The following is a 23,311-nucleotide window of genomic DNA, read 5'->3' as shown; positions in this document are numbered from 1 at the left end:
CACACACACACACCAAATTCAAACCTTTACAAACCAAATGCTGAATCCTCACATAGATACTTGACAATGCAGCCATTATTACACATTCTTTGGCAAAACAAAGGTACTTCTGATCACACATGGCTACTCATGTAATAATGCCTCGAAATAAATTGAGTAGCGCATCCTGTTTTAAACCACAAGGTGGTAACATTACAGCATTTTTATAAACTTTGCTTTACAAACAGACAGCATGGGATGATTCCCTAGTTGTTGGATATTTGATTACCCATTTAGCCGAATGTATGTACATTGGACATTTAATTTTGTAATGACTGATTAATTTAAATTTGATAAGTTTTGTGTTGCATTTTGGGAGATGTGGTTTACTACTACTCGAGGCGGGGCTCAGTTATGATGAAACTTGGACCAACAAATATCTCTGGAGACGTGGTAGCAATAATAATTAATCTAGCTAGATGAATATATCAGCTCAATGTAGTAAATGATGATCGAGGAAGAACCATACTGTATTTGGGAGAAAAACAACTACATGGGTCGCAAGTGGAAGTAATCGAGGAAGGCTTCCAGTCGACGACTCGGCTCATAACATTGAGATCAGTTTTTTTGGGCCATATCAAGACTGTCTGAGGAATTGCACGGACGTTTGCAGTGAAATTGCTTTTTTTCTCAAGCCAAAAAGTGTGGACCCGACGCCACAATATTATTTTCTTACGGATCATCGACTCCTATTGGCAGGCATGCCAGAGTCTTTGGTGACATGCGGTTTTGTGCAATTAGCTTAAGTTGGCTAGCTAGCTATTGTTTTCCTTTCGCGAACTGCTCTGTCTTGCCAAACACATTTAGTAATATATTATTCCAGAAATGCAACAGGAGTCTACTGCAGTTTGTTAACTACATTAGTATTTCCAAAATAATAGAAGAGTGGACTTTCACTTTGCATATGGGCATTACTTTATCTACAAAGTAACGTTGCAACTTGGCAATAATAGCTAGCTAGTTTGACTTTACTTGCTAGTGTGGTTTGGCTAGTTTGACTGCTCTCAAATGATTACGCTAACGCGTTCAATGTTGGCTACTTACGTTACTACAGCAAACACCATGGTACAGTAAGCTAGCTAGTTTTTCGAATTGGCTGGTTGGCAGTGCTGTTCAATGTCAAACTGGAGGAGAACCTATCCATCTTATTTGAAGGCTTTTGGGATACACCATTTTTTATTTGTACGAACAACACATTTGCCCCCTTTGCCACAATGTTCAAGCTTTGTCTTCAGAGAACTCTAGGATACACAGCAAGAGCAGTGCTGGAAAGTGTCACTGCCGGAAAGGTTTTGAAGGTGTCCCACGTGCAAAGCTGTTGGATGGGAACGCTCGGACTCAACGAGCAGCGGGAGCACCTGAACTCTCCAAAAAGAGCAAAAGAATTCATCTACAGCCTTCACCCCAAAGAAAGAACATGTTTACTCAAAGAACTGCAGAGCTTTGAGTCCATAGCAATAGCACAAGGTAAGATAAAAAAAAACAGTTATTGTAATGAAGTTATGTCCAATTTCAAGGGTCACTAATGGATATGGTTTCAGATAAATTATAGTCCAAATCTTTCAGAGATGAGTAGAAATAAGTGGAGGGCGCCCAACCAGAGTGAGTTGGGGTGCAGCCAAAAAAATGCAATCATTGAAAGGGAATAGGCGCAACGCTCGCCCAACATTGAACATGATTTGTTTTATTTAAAGCAAGGTTAAAAGAAGGCCATTGAAGTCAAAAACGTTAATCTTTTAAGCATGCTTAAAATATATAGAGAATCATGGTGGGCGTGTTGCTCCTTTTCAAATAGAAAGCAACATTTTCACAAGGCGTTTGGTGGGGTTAGTTAGGAGACACCAGCGTGGAAGCCACTTATGATTCATACCTCTTTTCAAGGCGTTGCCTGTAACCTGCCCCCTCTCCCATTTCTATAGCCAGAATAGATTCAGACCCCTTGCTTACAGCTGCACTGGGTATGAATAGAATTCCAGATTTTGATTAAGATGCGGTAGAGCCAGCTTGGAAAACGTACCCCAACTGTGAAACAGATAAGATTGACGGTACTTCTCTGTGTAATATTTGGTATATTGTGACTTCAGAATACAATGCATTTCTCATGTCTGGATTGAGGTATGTTTTCTGAGTGTTATCTCTCGGCCGGCTCCGCAGTGTCACAACCAAAACAAAAGCAAATGCATCCAACAAGCTTGGAGTAATTATTGCGTGATAAGAATTTGGGACTATATACCAAACTTTTGACCAATTCAATACTAGTGCTGTCTCCGACTTAAAAAAAACAACAACTTGTTTGACCGAAAGTCATTTATTCTTTCAACCAATCGATTGCAAAAACAAATGTACTCATAGTTTTCCACATAGACGCACCCTATGTGTTTTAGTAAAATCAACTATATCCATTGAGCTTGTCTGATGCTTTATGCTTACGGTTTGATGCCTTGAGGGTGTCAGAGATCTAGATAAGCAGAAGAGAAAAAAAACGTAACCAGAACCCAACTATTCTCCTCCCGCCCCTGCTGGCTTTCGCAGTTTCTGCCATTACTCTCCTGAAGATACCGGTAAAATGCTCCATGAGGTGTCTGCAAACTTTCTCATGTGGAATGCCAATTTATTTTACCATTTCTACTAGGGATGCATGATATCGGTGAACATATCGGAATCGGCCGATATTAGCTAAAAATGGCAACATCGGTTTCGGCCCAATGTCTAGTTTAACTGCAATGTTAAAAACGGATGTCAAAGCTACCGTGCATACCTATATGACGTAATGACGCCACATAAAATTTTGCGCTACATGTGCAACACCACATTCCTAACCTAGCCCACACAATGTCTGCTGTGTGAATCGAGCAGTCATTTGAAACAGGAAGAACATTTCTGCAAGACAACTCAAAGGCAAAATCCATTAAAGCCAAGATAATGGAATTCATTGGCCTTGACAATCAACCGTTCTCTGTCGTGGGTGATATTGGCTTTTGCCGACTGGTCGAGCACCGGTACACAATTTTTCAGATGTTGCCCTACCGGAGTTACAGTAATAGCGTCACTGCTATTAGCTTCACAACATACATACTATGGAATGCTGTTTGGGTCTTTGTGTGTCAAAAAAGATACGGTAGCACTGTCAAAGTTGTACAAAGAAACTGTAAACACCGGCCACAAACTATGTGTTTACGATACCGCATTGGTAATAAAGCATAATTTGTTTGACCGCAACTTCTGGAGTAGCTAGCTTTAGCGTGGTACCTAGCTTGCACCAATACAACCAGCCTGAAAACAATGACCAGTAGAAACTGCAGTCATTTTCATTATTCTTCGCAATGATTTAGGAATCCTTGTGAGTAAGTATTAGCTAGGTTGCCACTTGTTGTTCACCTATTGAAATTGAACTTCAGCTACTTAACCCTGTTGCCCAAAGCAAACCTTTATAAGCAGCCAGCTAGCTTCATCTGGCTAGTGAGGCTCTGGTTATGTGTTGTGAAGCTAGCCACAATAAGGATTAGGGACAATAGTGTAATTTGCAGTTTGCCTTCAAGATAAAAGTATGTCACTGACAGTGATACAAATGAATACAAATAGAATTATGCCATACTTTTATTTTGAAGGCTAACCGCAGTGTTCACTATTGTGGCTAATCCTTATTGTCAATCAAATAAGAACTCTTATAAATTAGCGTTATTTTAGATGACACCTAGCTATATAGTTAGCTAACTAATGATAGTTACTGAAACAGATTGTCGTTTTACTATGTTTTCAGGAAAGTACATAAACTCAGCAAAAAATACACTTACCCTTTTCAGGACCCTGTCTTTCAAAGATCATTTGTTAAAAAAAATCGAATAACTTCACAGATTTTCATTGTAAAGGGTTTAAACACTGTTTCCCATGCTTAAGTTGCTGCAGGGGTGCTGAGATGTTGGTATGGGTAGCCAGGTGGAAAGCATGGTCCGTCGTAGAAAAATGCTTATTGAAATGATTGATTATCGTAGATTTATCGGTGGTGACAGTGTTTCCTATCCTCGGTGCAGTGGGCAGCTGGGAAGAGGTGCTCTTATTCTCCATGGACTTTAGTATCCCAAAACCTTTGGGAATTAGTGCTACAGGATGCAAATTTCTGTTTGAAAAGTTAGCCTTAGCTTTTCTAACCGACTGAGTATGTTGGTTCCTGACTTCCCTGAAAAGTTCCATATCACGGTGGCTATTCGATGCTAATGCTAATGTTCTTAGTTCTACATTTTTTGAATCGGGCATGCTTATTTAAGATGGAGAGGAAAGCACTTTTGAAGAGCAACCAGGCATCCTCTACTGATGGGAAGAGGTCAATATCCTTCCAGGATACTCGGGCCAGATCGATTTAGAAAGGCCTGCTCGCAGAAGTGTTTTGGGGACCGTTTGACAGTGATGAGGGGTGGTCGTTTCACCGCGGACCCATTACGCACACAGGCAGTGATCGCTGAGATTCTGGTTGAAGACAGCAGAGGTATATTTAGAGGGCAAGTTGGTCAGGATGATATCTAAGAGGGTGCCCTTGGTTACAGATTCAGGGTTGTACCTGATAGGTTCCTTGATAATTTGTGTGAGATTTAGGGGATCTAGCTTAGATTGTAGGATGGCCGGGGTGTTAAGCATATCCCAGTTTAGGTCACCTAACAGTACGATCTCTGAAGATAGATGGGGGGCGATCAATTCACATATGGTGTCCAGGACACAGCTGGGGACTGACGAGGGTCTATAACAAGCGGCAACGGTGAGAGACTTGTTTCTGGAAAGGTGGATTTTTAATAGTAGAAGCTCGATTTGTTTGGGCACAGACCTGGATAGTATGACAGAACTCTGCAGGCTATCTTTGCATTAGATTGCAACTTCGCCCCCTTTGGCAGTTCTATCTTGTCAGAAAATGTTATAGTTAGGAATGGAAATTTCAGGGTTTTTGGTGTTCTTCCCAAGCCACGATTCAGACACGGCTAGGACATCCGAGTTGGCGGATTGTGCTAAAGCAGTGAATAAAACAAACTTCGGGAGGAGGCTTCTGATGTTAACATGCAGGAAACCAATGTTTTTACGGTTACAGAAGTCAACAAATGAGAGCGCCTGGTGAATGGGAGGGATGCAGGAGGCTGCAGGACCTGGGTTAACCTCTACATCAACAGAGGGGTAGGATAAGAGTATGGCTAAAATAACTGGTCGTCTCGTGCTTTCGGAACAGAGAGTAAAAGGAGCAGATTTCTGGGCGCGGAAGAATAGATTTGAGGCATAATGTACAGACAAGGGTATGGAAGGATGTAAGTGCAGTGGAGGTAAGCTTAGGCATTGAGTGACGATGAGAGGTTTTGTCTCTAGAGGCAACATTTAAGCACATTGAGGTCACCGCATGTGTGGGGGGTGGAACAAAAGGGCTAGCTTAGGCATATTGAGCAGGGCTAGAGGCTCTACAGTGAAATAAGGGGGGATCACTAACCAAACAACAATAGACAAGGCATATTGACATTAGGGAGAGGCATGTGTAGCCGAGTGATCATAGGGTCCAGTGAGTAGCTAGGCGAGCTAGTGACACGGCGATTGACAGCTAGCAGATGGGCCTCAGGGGGACATCGCAACGGAAGAGCCTGTTGAAACCCCCTCCTTCAGTTACGTCGGCAGACCAGTCGTGATAGCTCGGCGGGGCTCCGTGTCGGCAGCAAAGTGTCCAGGCCAATTTGCAGAAGTTACTGAGGCCCAGGAATTGTCTGATGGCTCTCTTCGGGTCGTCGGGAGATGGGCCTAGCTCCAGGCTAGCACCAGGCTAACTGGTGCTTGCTTCGGGATAGAGACATTAGCCAGGCGTAGCCACTCGGATAGCAGCTAGCTAGCTGCGATGATCCAGAGTAAAGGTTAAGAACTTGCGGTAGGAATCCGAAGATGTGGTAGAGAAAAGCAGTCCGATATGCTCTGGGTTGATATCGTGCTGTGCAGACTGGCAGGAATTGACCGGGCTGAGGCTGGCAGATGTCCGAGTTAACGGTGATGACTGCTAGCAGTGGATAACTGACTAGTAACTAGTTAGCTGGCTAGCTCCTGAAGGGGGTTCCGATTCTAAACTATACAAAAATAGCAGATCCATACCACATTGGGTGAGGTGGGTTGCAGGAGAGTATGTTCAGTCCGTAGATGGAAATTGAGATTAAAAATATAAAAAATGTATACGAAGAAAAACGATATAGACGGGACAAGACAATTAAAACCGACATCCCACTGCTACACCATCTTGGAGTATTGTGTGTATTAAAAAAAATATATATAATCCAATTTAGAATAAGGCTGTGGAAAAGGGAAGGGGTCTGAATAGTTTCCGAATGCACTGTAGTCACTTGTCATGAGATGTGAATGTCGGATACTGCTGCCTTGTTCCACGTCACCCTGTCTTCATGTTCAACAGGAAATCCCCAGGAGAGTCGCTTAGTGATTCAAATAACTTTCTAGTATTTTTTTTTTTTACAACCTTGTCACTAGTTGTAAGCCTTGTGATTACGACATCAGCTTAAACAGCTTTTAACACAGAAATTGCATTGAATATCAACGCAGTATGGCGTTGTAGTAATGGGCTCTTTGAAATGATAACCCTGTTATCCAAACAAGAATGCAACTATGTGCCAAGCATCATAATGAAAATATCAAGGGATGATTGTCTGTTCACCCAGCACCAAATCTGTAATGGCAAGACCATGTCTCAGCATTTTATGCAAATATACCAATAAGTTGATTTTTAATTTGGAGTGGTCAGAAGTGTGTTGAATAAATGCAGTTTCCCTCCCTTAGAATCCATTAAAAAGCAATTGTTAGTCTTGTCTGCAACTCCAATTTCAGTCAAATCGTTTTAGCAGATTTCAGGCTTTTTTGAGCTATGTAGTCATTTTACAATCTCTATGGCATCTGGCTGCATTGCCCATTGTTCACTGGCAAACAAAACATCTTGGCACATATTTCCTTTTTTCCTCTCCAATTTAATTTAGGATATATTTACTTTCACTGCTTTTATGGAGATTAAATTGGCCATCAGAGACTAGACACAAACGCAATTTTCTCCAATTTGGTTCCTAGCAGCAGGTACAGCTACTCTTATCTGATGTGTTGGCTGCTGGAGAAGTGCCAGTTCCTCAGAACTGTGGCAGCTGGCAGATGGTGACGATTGCCACAGACGAGATGAATAGACAGCTCTGTAATTAGGCAGAGGCAGATGCACCACTCCAGCTAAGCTCTGAGGGAAACAACCTATCATTGCAGCACTGCTGCCTGCTGTGCCAGTTGTTCAGAAAGGCAATTTAGAATGCAGTGTTGATATCGCTCTAAAATTATGTTGTCTAGGTCTCACTGATTCCTCCGAAATGAATGAAGTGGAGGACATTGGAGTTGCAGATGACATATGTAGCCTTATGCTATTTCTCATTGAACATCTACTGGCTGCAGATTGCACAGATATCAATTTTGGAGTCATAGAAGTTTTGGGATATTTTCCCATCTGCCCAGTCTTTCCCCCCCATGAGTCAACAGAAATTAAATCAAACCATAAGCCTTTGTTGTGCCAGATGGTGTTGTTTCCTCAGCCACTACCAACATGTTTATTATTGGTTTTAGAGCGACAAAGGTAAAAAGCTCTGGACATTCACATCCCATTTGTCACGCTCCCTCAAGCACTTTTTTTTCCAGTTGCAACATAAGTTTGTGGCTTCTATAGTCCACACTAAAAACCTATTCTCTTTTATGAGCGGCTGTGCACTCATGAGCAATCTGGCCTGCTGCTTTTGATTTAATAAGTAGGCTATTTCATGACATCAATTGTATTTCCATCCCCATTTAACTGCGTCAGTTGGGGGTCACCTCACCCTAGTCTTGGGTTACCCCTCCAGAAATAGCGCCCCAACCCCTCTGTCTCAAGGGAGCATCTTTGACCTATTCCAACCATGGTCACATTTAGAGTTGTGAATCTGCTTAGCGCTGTGCTGGGGTTTGTGTGTTTGTTTTTAAAACTGAACTCTTAATGAAGGACCCAATTGGGGTTAAAGGCATTTGTCTCCCATAATTCACCCAGGATGCACCTGGCCACCGTCCCAGAGTGCAACCTGCTCTAGTGACCAAATGCATCTAAAACTGGAATTGCAAACTCAATCTCTTTTATGAGACATGGAAATAAATCACCTTTCCACTCTGGACCCATGCTGCTACTATCACAACCAGGGGTTAGAACCAAAAATAATTTTCCAATTGCTTCGTTCTGAACAGTACCACTTATTTATTTGTTACTGTTCCGACCAGCAAAATAAAGTTCTGAACCAGTTGGAACCCCCAAAAAGTACCTGATTTATGTCGTTCCTTTTTAACCTGAAAGTCTAAGCCTTTAGGGGGGACGGGACTTTAATATACAGTTTTGATTCTGTTCCTCTAATAAATTTTCTGTTCCCTAAACCGGTTCCAACACCTGACTACTACTAATGAATGGGGGGGACTACCGTTACATGATTAGTAATGGGAGACGTCCATGCCTGTCCACATTCACTCCCACAAAACAGCTGACTGACTAGTAGTACAATAACTTCTTAACACATTTAATGAATATCCTACCCAAGATTTTTTTTCTCCCATTGAATATTGGCACCTCTTGGCTAGAGCGGCGTAGTTCATTCAACGTTAGGCCTATACAGTGAATAATATGCTGGAATGTTTGCAGAAACACATCTGTGCCAAGCTTTCTGGGAGAGAAAAAATGAGGGTGGATTAGGATCTGAAAGGTCTCCCCAAGTGCACATAATTTTGCAAATATAAATGTTTGTTTTTGATGTTCTTGCCTTTCAGAGACGCAAGAGACTTCACCGCTTACTCAAGCTCAGATCCGATACGGTAAGATGAAAACTGTCACTCAAATTATGTATAAAATGTTTTTTGTACCATAGAGATATTTATAGCTCAAAAGTTTTCACAGTGGGGATCAAAGAGGTCGTCCCTTCCATAGCCACATTATACACCTTGGAAAAGAGTCTCTAATTGTCTTATCAGCTTTGTTTCACAGTCGCTCTACTCTAGTGCTATTTATCTCAAAATAACCAACAATATAGTGTGTGTGGGGAAATCTTTGAGTCAGCCATTGAAAATGACAGTGTCAGCTTTCGAACAGTGGTACTGAGCTAGTTTTTGCCAAGCTGTTTGACAGTATAGAAATTGTCAGTAGTACATTGTCCCCATAAACATATAGTACAGGCAGGCACAAACAAGCATGTGTGAGTCACTTAGTGACAGGGTAAGTGTCAGTCACTCGCATCACTCAACAGGAACATTCCTATTCATATGATGGAGACAACTCCCAAGACAGATTGATTTTTAGCAGCAAACTATAAGAATATTTGTATTTTTAATATTCTTTACAATTTTGCTTGCAGTGCTCCTACACAATGCAATCCCCTTCATTGGTTTTGGCTTCCTGGACAATGCCATCATGATTGCGGCAGTAAGTGTTATGACTTTTTTAGGTGGTTGAATTTACGTATAGTTTAGTTTTAAATTAGCATTTTAAATGTATTTTGTATTTCACATTGTAGATGGTCTATGGGAGGATGAATTGAGATTTGTTTTGTTTTTGGAAGTCAACATGAATATCTAACACCAAGAAACAATTGTAATATTTCTGCTTTTGACTTTTAGGGAACCCAGATTGAGTTGTCTATAGGGGTCACCTTTGGACTATCGACCATGGCAGGTAAGATTGATTGTGATCTGAAACATTCAAATGTAGCAGCAGCTCCCTCAATGGACATTGGTCGATTTGGAATACTTCAACATTCTGAGTGGTGCAGTGGTCGAAGGCATTACATCTCAGTGAAGAAGCGTCACTTCTGTCCCTGGTTCGAATCCAGGCTGTATCACATCCGGACGTGATTGGGAGTCCCATAGGGCGGCTCACAATTGGCCCAGCATCGTCCGGGTTTGGCCGGTGTAGGCGTCATTGTAAATAAGAATTTGTTTTTAAATTACTTGCCTAGTTAAATAAAGGTTAAATAACATTTAAAAATAACACCCTTACAGGGGTCAATTATCTTACAGTATAACCAAAAGAGCAAAATAAACAGTCTAGATAGCCTCTTACCAATGGGGTATATTAACTGTTGCTATGGATACCACATCAAAAGATACCCCAGTCCTGATTTCAGAGTGAAACCAAAAGTACATATTGGGACGACCATCTGATTTGGAAGGTGATGATGGTATACCCAGTCTAGTATATTCCATATCCTGTGACATATGGCATTCATTTTACCCTCCACTATGGTGGCTGATGGATTTTGTAGGCTACTTTTTTGGAAGCATGTAGGCTACTGTCCCTGAATGGAATTCAACTGAGAAAAATGATTTTGTTTATTTGGTATCTGCTTTTTCCATTGATGACTACGGCAGCTATTGCAATTGGGCTAAAGCATCTCCCGAGAATTGTGGGATGCTTTTGTTTAGAGTAGACTATGTTTCCCTCATGCCAAATTAATATGTATTTAACTGATTGACCACTGAGCACATCTGATCAATCCCAAACAACTGCTTTTGCAAGGTTTTGGATTTGTTAGACTGAGATACTCACATTCTGCTTATGCTCCCCAAAAATACATTTTAGTGCACTAAAACAAAAACACATTTCGGGATGCAACACTAGTGTGTGGAACTGAATTCCTGGACCACTCTAGCACCTTGGGGTTCACTTTTGCATTATCACCACTATCCAAGAAATAATGGTTTAATCAGTGAGTACAAGAACATATAGGTGCTTGCCAAATCCAATTCTCATAGTCAGCGCTGTCTAATGCTGGCTCATGTTAATACACATCGATCTACTTGAATTCATTGTGCTTGAAATTGGCTCATCTCATCCATAATTTACCAAGTGCTATTATATAGTGCCACTACACATCCTCACCCCAGTGCAATTTATGGTTGCTCCTTATCCCAGTGTGATGCACAAGCAGCGTTTTCACGATGCTCTCAGGGTTTAAAGCAGCCAGATCTAAGTAGTTCCTTGGGCTGGTCAATATTGTGGCTGATGTTTGAGAGCTCCCTGATGCTAATGAAATGGAGTGATAATACAATTCAGTACACTGATCTAATTGCAAACTGTAGAGACAGTGGCTGAACTTAATTTTTTTCAATTTTAAGTATCAACAGCCTTTCAGCATTGTTACATGTTTAAACAAAGGTCAGAAGAACAGGAGCAGTTGTATTGAAAAATATTGAACTGATTTTGAGAATCGTTTGGTTGAAAGACTATGCATAAATCCCTGTTATTCCCCTTCTGTTACAGCTGCAGCTCTTGGGAATCTGGTTTCAGACCTGGCTGGCCTTGGGTAAGAGGACCAACCACTCCTCCGTTAGTTCTATCACAGTCTAAATATTAGACCTATCAAAGCTGTGCAAGTATTTCGGGGGTACACGTTACTGGGTAGACGGGTATGATTATGAAATGAGTGTGAATTTCTTTTCTGTGAAAATTCAAATTTGACCTTGAAATGGAAGGGTAATAAAAAATGTACATGACTACCATAGCTAGGTTTCTTACAGTGCCTTGCGAAAGTATGCGGCCCCCTTGAACTTTGCGACCTTTTGCCACATTTCAGGCTTCAAACATAAAGATATAAAACTGTATTTTTTTGTGAAGAATCAACAACAAGTGGGACACAATCATGAAGTGGGACACAATCATGAAGTGGAACGACATTTATTGGATATTTCAAACTTTTTTAACAAATCAAAAACTGAAAAATTGGGCGTGCAAAATTATTCAGCCCCCTTAAGTTAATACTTTGTAGCGCCACCTTTTGCTGCGATTACAGCTAAGTCGCTTGGGGTATGTCTCTCAGTTTTGCACATCGAGAGACTGAATTTTTTTCCCATTCCTCCTTGCAAAACAGCTCGAGCTCAGTGCGGTTGGATGGAGAGCATTTGTGAACAGCAGTTTTCAGTTCTTTCCACAGATTCTCGATTGGATTCAGGTCTGGACTTTGACTTAGCCATTCTAACACCTGGATATGTTTATTTTTGAACCTTTCCATTGTAGATTTTGCTTTATGTTTTGGATCACAGTCTCAGGTCTATTGCAGACTCCATCAGGTTTTCTTCCAGAATGGTCCTGTATTTGGCTCCATCCATCTTCCCATCAATTTGAACCATCTTCCCTGTCTCTGCTGAAGAAAAGCAGGCCCAAACCATGATGCTGCCACCACCATGTTTGACAGTGGGGATGGTGTGTTCAGGGTGATGAGCTGTGTTGCTTTTACGCCAAACATAACGTTTTGCATTGTTGCCAAAAAGTTCAATTTTGGTTTCATCTGACCAGAGCACCTTCTTCCACATGTTTGGTGTGTCTCCCAGGTGGCTTGTGGCAAACTTTAAACAACACTTTTTATGGATATCTTTAAGAAATGGCTTTCTTCTTGCCACTATTCCATAAAGGCCAGATTTGTGCAATATACGACTGATTGTTGTCCTATGGACAGAGTCTCCCACCTCAGCTGTAGATCTCTGCAGTTCATCCAGAGTGATCATGGGCCTCTTGGCTGCATCTCTGATCAGTCTTCTCCTTGTATGAGCTGAAAGTTTAGAGGGACGGCCAGGTCTTGGTTGATTTGCAGTGGTCTGATACTCCTTCCATTTCAATATTATCGCTTGCACAGTGCTCCTTTGCATGTTTAAAGCTTGGGAAATCTTTTTGTGTCCAAATCCGGCTTTAAACTTCTTCACAACAGTATCTCGGACCTGCCTGGTGTGTTCCTTGTTCTTCATGATGCTCTCTGCGCTTTTAACGGACCTCTGAGACTATCACAGTGCAGGTGCATTTATACGGAGACTTGATTACACACAGGTGGATTGTATTTATCATCATTAGTCATTTAGGTCAACATTGGATCATTCAGAGATCCTCACTGAACTTCTGGAGAGAGTTTGCTGCACTGAAAGTAAAGGGGCTGAATAATTTTGCACACCCAATTTTTCAGTTTTTGATTTGTTCAAAATGTTTGAAATATCCAATAAATGTCGTTCCACTTCATGATTGTGTCCCACTTGTTGTTGATTCTTCACAAAAATAACATTTTATATCTTTATGTTTGAAGCCTGAAATGTGGCAAAAGGTCGCAAAGTTCAAGGGGGCCGAATACTTTCGCACGGCACTGTATATTGTCCTTCTGTGGGCAGTCTTGCAGGATACGTGGAAATCCTAGCTTCCAGGCTAGGAATGCAGGTTCCTGACTTGACCCCCAAGCAGGCAGACATGTGGCAGACCAGGGTTAGCTCGCACATGGTGAGTGTTTAGAAATTATCTTTATGGGCTGGCCTAGTACTGGACTAAAAATCTTAATCTGGTTATGAGAAATTGGCCATATATAAATTGAGATATTTAGAGGATGGCTGGGTTACTAGTTATCCATGTTCAAAGTGTTATGATAACCTAATAGACATGCAATATTCTCAGGGAAAAGGCATTGGAGTCACAATCGGATGCATTCTCGGAATGTTCCCCCTGCTATTCCTAGGGGATGAAGATGAGCACAAGAAAAAAGAAGCACAAACAAACACCCCGAACTCTTAACAGCATGTAAACCATTTTTTTGGTCTTGCGTCAATTGCAACAAGCATCAGCAGCATGATTTTAGTTGATCTCTATCTCTGAAAACCTTCTCTATTTCATTATATATGCCATTTACCAGACGCTTTTATCCAGTGACTTAGTCATGGGTGCATACATTTTACGTACGGATGGTCCCGGTAATCAAACCCACTATTATGGCACTGCAAGCGCCATGCTCTACCAACTGAGCTACCAGATAATCTTCTGAAAATGTATTATGAGCCATTAGGCTTATAAAGTAGTTGCATTTGATGGCAAGGTATTTTCGCAGGATGGATTTCGTTGATGGGTTGAACATTTGTTTGAGATTAAGTTAAACCAATGTACACTTCCGGTCGAAAGTTTTTGGAACACCTACTCATTCAAGGGTTTTAATGAAATGTTTTACTATTTTCTACATTGTAGAATAATAGTGAAGACAAACTATGAAATAACACATATGGAATCATGTGGTAACCAAAAGTGTTATATTTTACATTTGAGATTCTTCAAAGTAGCCACCCTTTGCCTTGATGACAGCTTTGTACACTCTTGGCATTCTCTCAATCAACTTCAGTCTTGAAGTAGTTCCCACATGTGCTGAGCACTTGTTGGCTGCTTTTCCTTCACTCTGCAGTCTGACTCATCCCAAACCATCTCAATGTGGTTTAGGTCGGGGGATTGTGGAGGCCTGGTCATCTGATGCAGCACTCCATCACTCTTGTTCTTGGTCAAATAACCCTTACACAGCCTAGAGGTGTGTTGGGTCATTGTCCTGTTGGAAAAACAAATGATAGTCCCACTAAGCCCAAACCAGATGGAATGGCGTATCGCTGCAGAATGCTGTGGTAGCCATGCTGATTTAGTGTGCCTTGAATTGTAAATAAATCACTGACAGTGTCACCAGCAAAGCCCCCCCCTCTATAAATACCTCATCCTCCATGCTTTACAGTGGGAAATACACATGCGGAGATCATCCATTCATCCACACCGCATCTCACACAGCGGTTGGAACCAAAAATCTCAAATTTAGACTCTAGACTAAAGGACAAATTTCTACCGGTCTAATGTCCATTGCTCGTGTTTCTTGGCCCAAGCAATTCTTCTTATTGATGTCCTTTAGTAGTGGTTTCTTTGCAGCAATTTGACCATGAAGGCCTGATTCACACAGTTTCCTCTGAACTGTTGATGTCTGTTACTTGACCTCTGAAGCATTTATTTGGGCTGCAATTTCTGAGGCTGGTAACTCTAATGAACTTATCCTCTGCAGCAGAGGTAACTCTGGGTCATCCATTCCTGTGGCGGTCCTCATGAGAGCCAGTTTCATGATGGCTCTTGATGGGTTTTTGCGACTGCACTTGGAAGAAAAATTCCGTTCTGGACATTTTCTGTATTGACTGACCATGTCTTGAAGTAATTGACTGTCGTTTGTCTTTGCTTATTTGAGCTGTTTTTGCCATAATATGGACTTGGTCTTTTACCAAATAAGGCTATCTTCTGTATACCCACCTACCTTGTCACAACACAAGTGATTAGCTCAAACGCATTAAAGAAAGAAATTCCACAAATTAACTTTTAATAAGGCACACCTGTTCATTTAAATGCATTCCAGGTGACAACCTCATGAAGCTGGTTGAGAGAATGCCAAAAGTGTGCAAAGCTGTCATCAAGGAAAAGGGTGGCTACTTTGAAGAATCTAAAATCTATATTTTGATTTGTTTAATTAGCTTTTTTTTGTTACATATTCCATATGTATTATTTCATAGCGTTGATGTCTTCACTATTATTCTACAATGTTCATCCACCTCTGGCCTGCTCGCCTCCCTACCACTGAGGAAGTACAGTTCCCGCTCAGCCCAGTCAAAACTGTTCGCTGCTCTGGCCCCCCAATGGTGGAACAAACTCCCTCACGACGCCAGGACAGCGGAGTCAATCACCACCTTCCGGAGACACCTGAAACCCCACCTATTGTAAAGTGACTGTTCTACTGGATGTCATAAGGTGAATGCACCAATTTGTAAGTCGCTCTGGATAAGAGCGTCTGCTAAATGACTTAAATGTAAATGTAGAAAAGAGTCAAAATAAAGAAAAACCCTTGAATGAGTAGGTGTTTTAAAACTTTTGACAGGTAGTGTATGTGATTATCATGAGTTATTGCAAGTTACTCATAGACTCATCCCTGTTGGCCCACTGATAGACTACACTGCAGTCAATTGGTTTACATTTTATCATGGAGTTGTTGGAAGCTGAAATGAAAACACAAATCATGTTGTCGGTCTTCAAGTTTCACAATTTTGGCAAAAGATAAAACCAAGGAAAATGTAAACTGTTACCTTGATGGTATTTTATTTTTGTTCTGATTGAAACATCAACCGGTTGAACTAGCTTGTACATTATAGAATATTTTCAAAGGATTCATCTTTTGTTGAGGAATTTCTGTACAATTATATGATTTTTTTTTTTTGTCAACAAGGAAAAGGGGATTACTTTATCATTTGACAATCAGGTCACGAATGCTGTTTATAGCACTACCAACCCAGTTTTTCAGAAGTTACAAACATACCTGTACTATACACACACTACATTGAGAATGCATAATGCCGTGGGTTCCTAGGATGTCAACATCTTGAATTGGCTAACTGTTGCTAACTAGCCTTTACAATTATTTTAGAAAAGCCTATTTTCACAGTCCATACCATTGAAGTGCCTCAAATTGTATTTGTATTAATTTTTTTGACCTTTTTAAACACAAGCACACAGATTTTTATTTTGTGAAAAAGTATTTAAATTGATGTTTGAAAGCGTCATTTTTAGTATGTAAATGTTTGCTAATCTGCTTTATTTTGGAGAAATTAAGGAAACCGTTTCTGAAGTAAGCTGAACAATTAAGTGTAAAACTGCACTCACTACAGTATGTGTTCTAAAACAGGTTGGATTTATGTGCACAGAAGACGAGCAATACAATGTTTCTTAAAATGCAATTACTGCACCTATTTTGTTGCCAATATTATATACTTTTTGTAGGATAGCTACGAATTTGTTTATCTGAGACAACCATTTACTTATGGTGGCCTAAAATCAGATTTTTTAATAGATATAATCAAACTAGTCATTTGTGTGAAAGGAAATTATTTGTTTTCTGTCTATTTGAATATCGGTATTCGTTTTCTCAGTTTGCCTTTTTTGATTTCAATAAATGCAGAACTTAAACTGGAATGCCCCTCACCACACTGCTGTATTTCCTCATGAATTGTAATGAATGTTCATAATGACCCTTATTATTTAAACTATTACTGCTAAATGCAGTTTTGTTGTCAGCAATGTACTTGGATGTAAAAACACCATTGCAGCACAACCAGACTAAAAAGAAAGTGTGCACCAAGGTGTAACAAATGGTTTGATAGTTTTGTTTGAAAGCAATGAATGTTGTTGTGGGTGAGTAGTATTTCTGCAGTTTGGTCTTGATCTCTCTACATCCTTCTCTTTAGCACTAATCGCCATGCACAATTTCCTCACCTCTGCCCTCTGGTGGCTGAAACATTTGTATATGCCTCGGCTCATTCCCCTTACTGCTATTTCTCCTGGCGTTCTCTGGTCTTGCTTGTTGCACCAATTTCCCCTCCCGTGGAATCTTTGTTTTTGCCTGATTTCCATCAATTATCTGAATAGGCATCTCCCCGTCCTTGCTATCCAACTCTTCGCTCTCCCTTATTGGTTATTGCTCCACCATGATATCTCAGTAGACCTCTCCATCTCTCCTCCTTGTGTCATGTTTTTTCTTTGTCCCCATTAATGAACATGCAAGAAAGTCTCATGCTAATGAGAAAGCTACCGGCATTCATTTAAACAAATATGGACTTATCGTCCAATGCTCTTCCCCACTACCATGTGCATAAAATGTATCTATGCTGCCATGTTTGCATTTTAAAATGTATACTTATACCATTGAAGAGAAAATACTTGTGTAAAAAGACTGACTGCTCTTGTATTTTGCAACAATGATTTAATAAAACATGCAAACAATGTTTTACGGTTCTAATACTTTTTATAAAACTGTTCTGTCCTGCCTCCCCATCCCTCCTTTGTGCCTGTGCAAATGCATGCTAAAGGGGTATGCTTACCTTAATCCAACACCTTGTGATCTTGTTACGGAACATTTGGCGTGTTGGGTTGAGAGTTGCTGGACCTAAGTCTTAGTCCTGGTTGGGGCCACCCCCTGAATGCTCTACAGTATTTTACAGGTGCTTAATCAATATAAATTACAGATAATAAAAATACGAAATTCTGTCATCTTTTAATTGAACAGGTCGCTAGACACGTGTCCCTTCAATAATATACCTTTGCTAACCAAGTTTTTCTTTAAACTAGTATTTTGTTTTTACTAACCGTTCCTAACAATCTTTAGTTCTTTGTACAGCTAGACAAGAGGTACTTAATTTTTTCCCCTTGTGTCACCAGGTTTTTCTTTCAACTAGTATTTTTATTAATTGATTAAACATTTCATCGAGTGTCTGTGTTGCCAAGGGCTAAAAAAGAACTCCTTTCTATTTCTGATGCAGATCGCACTGAAAGTCCTGCCTCTCCCATCTCATTGGTTATACCCACGTGGGTGATTGAAAGACAAACTGTTTTCCCGGTAGTCGTGGTAATACTATGAAAGTTTAGATGCCGATCACCATATAATTTCAACGATGAAAAGGCTTGTCGTGATCTCGTTTGGTGTGGGGGGGGGGGGGTCCAAAATAAATGTATGCACGATAGCACACGATGGTGCACGCCCGGTTTGAGTTTGTTGTGATGTGACTAGTCCTGATGCTCCTCCCTCTTTTTCTCCTGCCCCGCTACACAGCTTCTCTCTGCAGGCGGTCACTGAGTCTGAAGTGTGAAAGGAGCTTCTTAAACTTTACCCTAATAAAAACATCTGGTTCAGATGGTTTAGATAAAGAAGAAATCAAGGTTGCAGCCCATGTCACCACCGAGCCTCTCCTCTCTGAGGAGGTTCCCGGTATTTCGAAGGCAGCCACAGTGCGTCCTTTATTTAAAGGGGAGATCAAGCTTTGATCCTAATTGTTATAGGCCAATTTCTATCTTGCCCTGTTTATCAAAAGTGTTGGAAAAACTCAAACAACTGACTGGCTTTCTTGGTGTCTATAGTATTCTCTCTGATATGCAATCTGGTTTCTGCTCTGGTTATGGATGTGTCACTGCAACTTTAAAGATTCTAAATGATGTCACAACTGCCCTTGACTCTAAGGAATGTTGTGCTGCTATATTTATTGACTAGCTTTTGATAAGGTAGACCAGTCCATTTGTGTAGATTGGTTAAGGAGTATTGGTGTCTCTGAGGGGTCTTTGGCCTGGTTTGCTAACTACCTCTAAAAGAGTGCAATGTGTAAAGTCACAATTAATCAATCAATCAAATGTATTTATAAAGCCCTTCTTACAACAGCCGATGTTACAGAGCGCTACACAGAAACAGCCTAAAACCCCAAGCAGCAAGCAATGCAGATGTAGAAGCATGGTGGTTAGGAACAACTCCCTAGAAAGGAAGAAACCTAGAAAGGAACCATGCTCTGAGGGGTGGCCAGTCCTCTTTTGGCTGTGCTGGGTGGATATTATAACAGTACATGGGGCGGCAGGGTAGCCTAGTGGTTAGAGTGTTGGACTAGTAACCGAAAGGTTACAAGTTCACAATCCCCGAGCTGACAAGGTACAAATCTGTCGTTCTGCCTCCGAACAGGCAGTTAACCCACTGTTCCTAGGCCGTCATTGAAAATTAGAATGTGTTCTTAACTGACACGCCTAGTTAAATAAAGGTTTTAAAAAAATGTAAAACATGGCCAAGATGTTCAAACATTCATAGATGACCAGCAGGGTCAAATAATAATAATCACAGTGGTTGTAGAGGGTGAAACAGTCCAGCACCAGTAGTTAGGAGATACCTACTACAACCATCACCCAAATCACACACATTCCTGGGTCGCTCATCTTTTCTGTTCACTGCAGCTAGCGACTGGAACAAGCTGCAAAAAACACTCAAACTTTTATCTCCATCTATCTCTACATTCAAAGACACATCATGGACACTCTTACTGACACTATCGCTCTTTGTAAAGATTAATTTCCCCAAACCACCAGATTTCATACAATAAACCTAGCCCAGTCTTAACGTATGGTGGGTTGCGACGTGTCAAAGTAAATGTATAATTATTTCATGAATTACTGGAATTGATTTGGCCAAGTTCATCTGCGCTCTCTGTTTAGTACGCTCTCTGCTTAGCTGCGGTCTCATCAGTTTGTTAGCGGTTCGCGTATGAGGGAGATGCCCGGTTTACCGGATCTTTTTTGAGGGAGATGCCCGGTTTACCGGATCTTTTTCTTGAAGATCACTCTGCAACACACTGCAACACACGCAGTGTTGCCAACTTAGCGACACTTTAAAAAAAAAAAAAAAAAACGACTAGCGACTTTTCTGGTGTTGTTGGAGACCTTTAGAGACTCTGACGTGAAAGCACGTATCGTTCTTTTCTCAACGAGCAGCACGTGCTGCCGTGGGCCCCACCCCCATCCCAAAGCACTAACAGGTGGCCCAGTCCTCGCATAGCAGTCCCTCCCAGGTGCAGTCAGAGCAGGAGATGTTCACCCCTCCACGTCCAGACTGCAAATGAATCGTGCATGCGGGAAGCCGCCACTGGCTGATCCCGCCCTGGCTTAAATTCAGGACGGGATGTAGATGTAAAATGTTCTTTGTCTAAAATAAATCACTGCACAAAAATAAATCACTGTATTTGACTCACACAGCCTCAGTCACTTACTCACCTTGTCCACTGTGTGTGTGCCTGAGTTTCATTTGTAGTTCCAAACGTATTTAGGGTGTTTTTTACTCACTTTTTGTCTCTCCCACGACGTTATTCCTCTACAGCGTCCATCACAATTACATGCACATGGTCAATTATGCAAATTCGGTGATGTCATTTAGCAACTTTTAGGACAGCCAATAGCTACTTTCCTTACTGAGGAGTTGGCAACACTGGGCTTGACATTCCCACTTGACGCTGTCATCAAATTGAGTCATGTTAGACAAGTTCTGACTGAGCTCAATTGTCATGAAACGGATATACAGCGATGAGTTTCTCTCTTTCATACAAACTTACAACGAGGAGTGCCAACAATGTGTTTTGTGTGTGGAAGTGCTTAGTAATGAGTCTCTCATAACGAACAAATTAATAAAACGACACGTCCTGACCAAACATCCACAAACATCCACGTTCTTTCAGAACAGGGCAGAATGATTCAGGAAACAGTGCTTCGACAGTGGAAAATACATATGTTCTGGTCCAGTTTGGCACCACATACCTATGCGAGTCAGGGTTCTCAACTCTGACATACTTAAAAAACAAGTACAGAAACAGTTTCAAGGCTGAGCATGACCTCAGTGTTACACTGTCAAAAACAGAGTCAAGAATAAACATGCTCTCATCAGGACTGTGTGTGTTTCCTGGTGTAACACGGGCAGTTGTTGTTGCCATCCTGTACCTGTCCCGCAGGTGTGATGTTCGGATGTACCGATCCTGTGCGGGAGTTGTGACACATGGTCTGCCACAGCGAGGATGATCAGCTATCCGTCCTGTCTCCCTGTAGGGCTGTCTTAGGCGTCTCACAGTACAAACATTGCAATTTATTGCCCTGGCCACATCGACAGTCCTCATGCCTCCTTGCAGCATGCCTAAGGCACGTTCACGCAGATGAGCAGGGACCCTGGGCATCTTTCTTTTGGTGTTTTCCCAGAGTCCGTAGAAAGGCCTCTTTAGTGTCCTAAGTGTTCATACCTGTGACATTAATCGCCTACCGTCTGTAAGCTGTTAGTGTCTTATAGACCGTTCCACAGGTGCATGTTCATGAATTGTTTATGGTTCATTGAACAAGCATGGGAAACCGTGTTTAAACCCTTTACAATGAAGATCTGTGAAGTTATTTGGGTTTAATGAGGTCATACATGTTCTCCTGGGATTATTCAATACGATTTGGAGTGAGAGGGTTATACCTTCGGGTTGGAAACATGCAGTAATATTACCTTTAGTGAAGCCTGGTAAGGACCCTTCATGTGCTGATAGTTATAGACCAATACCACTGACCTGTAACTTGTGTAAACTGATGGAAAAGATGATGATCATATTTCCTGGAACATGGAGATTTATTGAGTCAATGTCAAAGTGGATTCCGTAAAGGTAGATATACTTTGGATGCATTAGTAAAGGTGAGCAATGAAGTTGAAAAAACTGTTCATGAAAGAATGAATGGGTTACTGTCTTTTTTTTTGCCATTGAAAAGGCTTACGACACTATGTCGAGAGAAGGTCTACTGATTAAGATGGAAAGACTTGGTATTGGAGGGAGATTATATAACTGGGTTTTGGCCTCCATATTTAAATCACTCTTTTCAGGTTCAAATTAGAACCCATTTTATCTGATGCCTATGGAGTTAACAATGTTATTCCTCAAGGCAGTGCTATCAGTCCTATTTTGTTTGACATTATGATTAATGATGTGTTTTCAAATGTAGGTAGGGGTATTGGGGCTTCCCTATGGAGCTATTTGGAAGAGGGGAAGGAATGTCATGTGATTAAATATATTCAACAAGCTATAGTGGATGTTGAAAGATGGTTAATTGACTGGGGTTTTAAATTGTCAGTGGCAAAGTCTTCTTGTATGTTCTTCTCGAAGAAGAATGTCGCTGATAATATACAGTTGCTTCTGTATGGACAGTCTATAGGGAGGGTTTCTGAGTACAAATATTTGGGTCTATGGTTCAATGAGCGATATACATGGAAACATCATGTCATAAAAGTTGAAACAAAGTAAGGTGGTGGATGTTAAACGCTCAGTCTCTGGATATGAATGGGGTGCTGACAGACAATCGTTGATGGATATTTATAGAGGTCTGATCAGGATGACAATTGATTGGTTTATGATTTATGGAACAACAGCGACGACTTGGCTTCAGAGGCTGGACAGCATCCAGTATATTGCTTTAAGGATATGTATAGATATACAGTACCAGTCATGTTTGGACACACCTACTCATTCAAGGGTTTTTCTTTATTTTTACTATTTTCTACATTGTAGGATGCCAAAAGTGTGCAAAGCTGTCATCAAAGCAAAGGATGGCTACTATGAAAAAACTCAAATATAAAATATATTTTGATTTATTTAACACTTTTTTGGTTACTACATGATTGCATATGTGTTATTTCATAGCTTTGATGTCTTAACTATTAATCTACAATGTAGAAAATAGTAAAAATAAAGAAAAACCCTGGAATGAGTGGGTGTGTCCAAACTTTTAACTGGTACTGTATGGCATAAAAACATTGTCATTAGCTTATTGGGTTAGGTTGAATGGCTGTGAGGTTGTGCATCCCACTGCTACTGTTCTAGTTGGGAATATACTAGTAGGCAAAGCAGTGGTTTTGGTTGGACAGTTGGAAAGCTTGCTGATGAGAAGTGGTTTGAGGGAGTCGGAAGATGGCCCTTCTGTGGTGATAGGGGACGTTCCTCCATGGTTACTCCCAGATCCTGTTGTTGATCTAACCTCGGTAGACAAAAATAAAGATAGGTCAGAAGTCAGTGATATAGGGAAACAGGTTGACAATTACAT

At 41.0% G+C, this 23,311-nt stretch overlaps 1 protein-coding gene across 1 annotated transcript; it reads left to right on the top strand.

The window, feature by feature from the left end:
• Positions 1 to 375: 375 nt before the first annotated feature.
• LOC118398148 (transmembrane protein 65-like) lies at positions 376 to 17,679 on the top strand. Its single transcript, XM_035793210.2, has 7 exons — positions 376 to 1,506; positions 8,869 to 8,913; positions 9,450 to 9,517; positions 9,712 to 9,766; positions 11,354 to 11,396; positions 13,243 to 13,348; positions 13,520 to 17,679. The coding sequence occupies exons 1-7, from the start codon at positions 1,254 to 1,256 to the stop codon at positions 13,634 to 13,636; spliced, it is 687 nt and encodes a 228-aa protein (XP_035649103.1). The 5' UTR covers positions 376 to 1,253; the 3' UTR covers positions 13,637 to 17,679.
• The last annotated feature ends 5,632 nt before the right edge of the window (positions 17,680 to 23,311 follow it).

The sequence above is a fragment of the Oncorhynchus keta genome, chromosome 19, assembly GCF_023373465.1.
Source record: "Oncorhynchus keta strain PuntledgeMale-10-30-2019 chromosome 19, Oket_V2, whole genome shotgun sequence".
NCBI lineage: Eukaryota > Metazoa > Chordata > Actinopteri > Salmoniformes > Salmonidae > Oncorhynchus > Oncorhynchus keta.
This window is presented reverse-complemented; position numbering and strand designations above follow the sequence as displayed.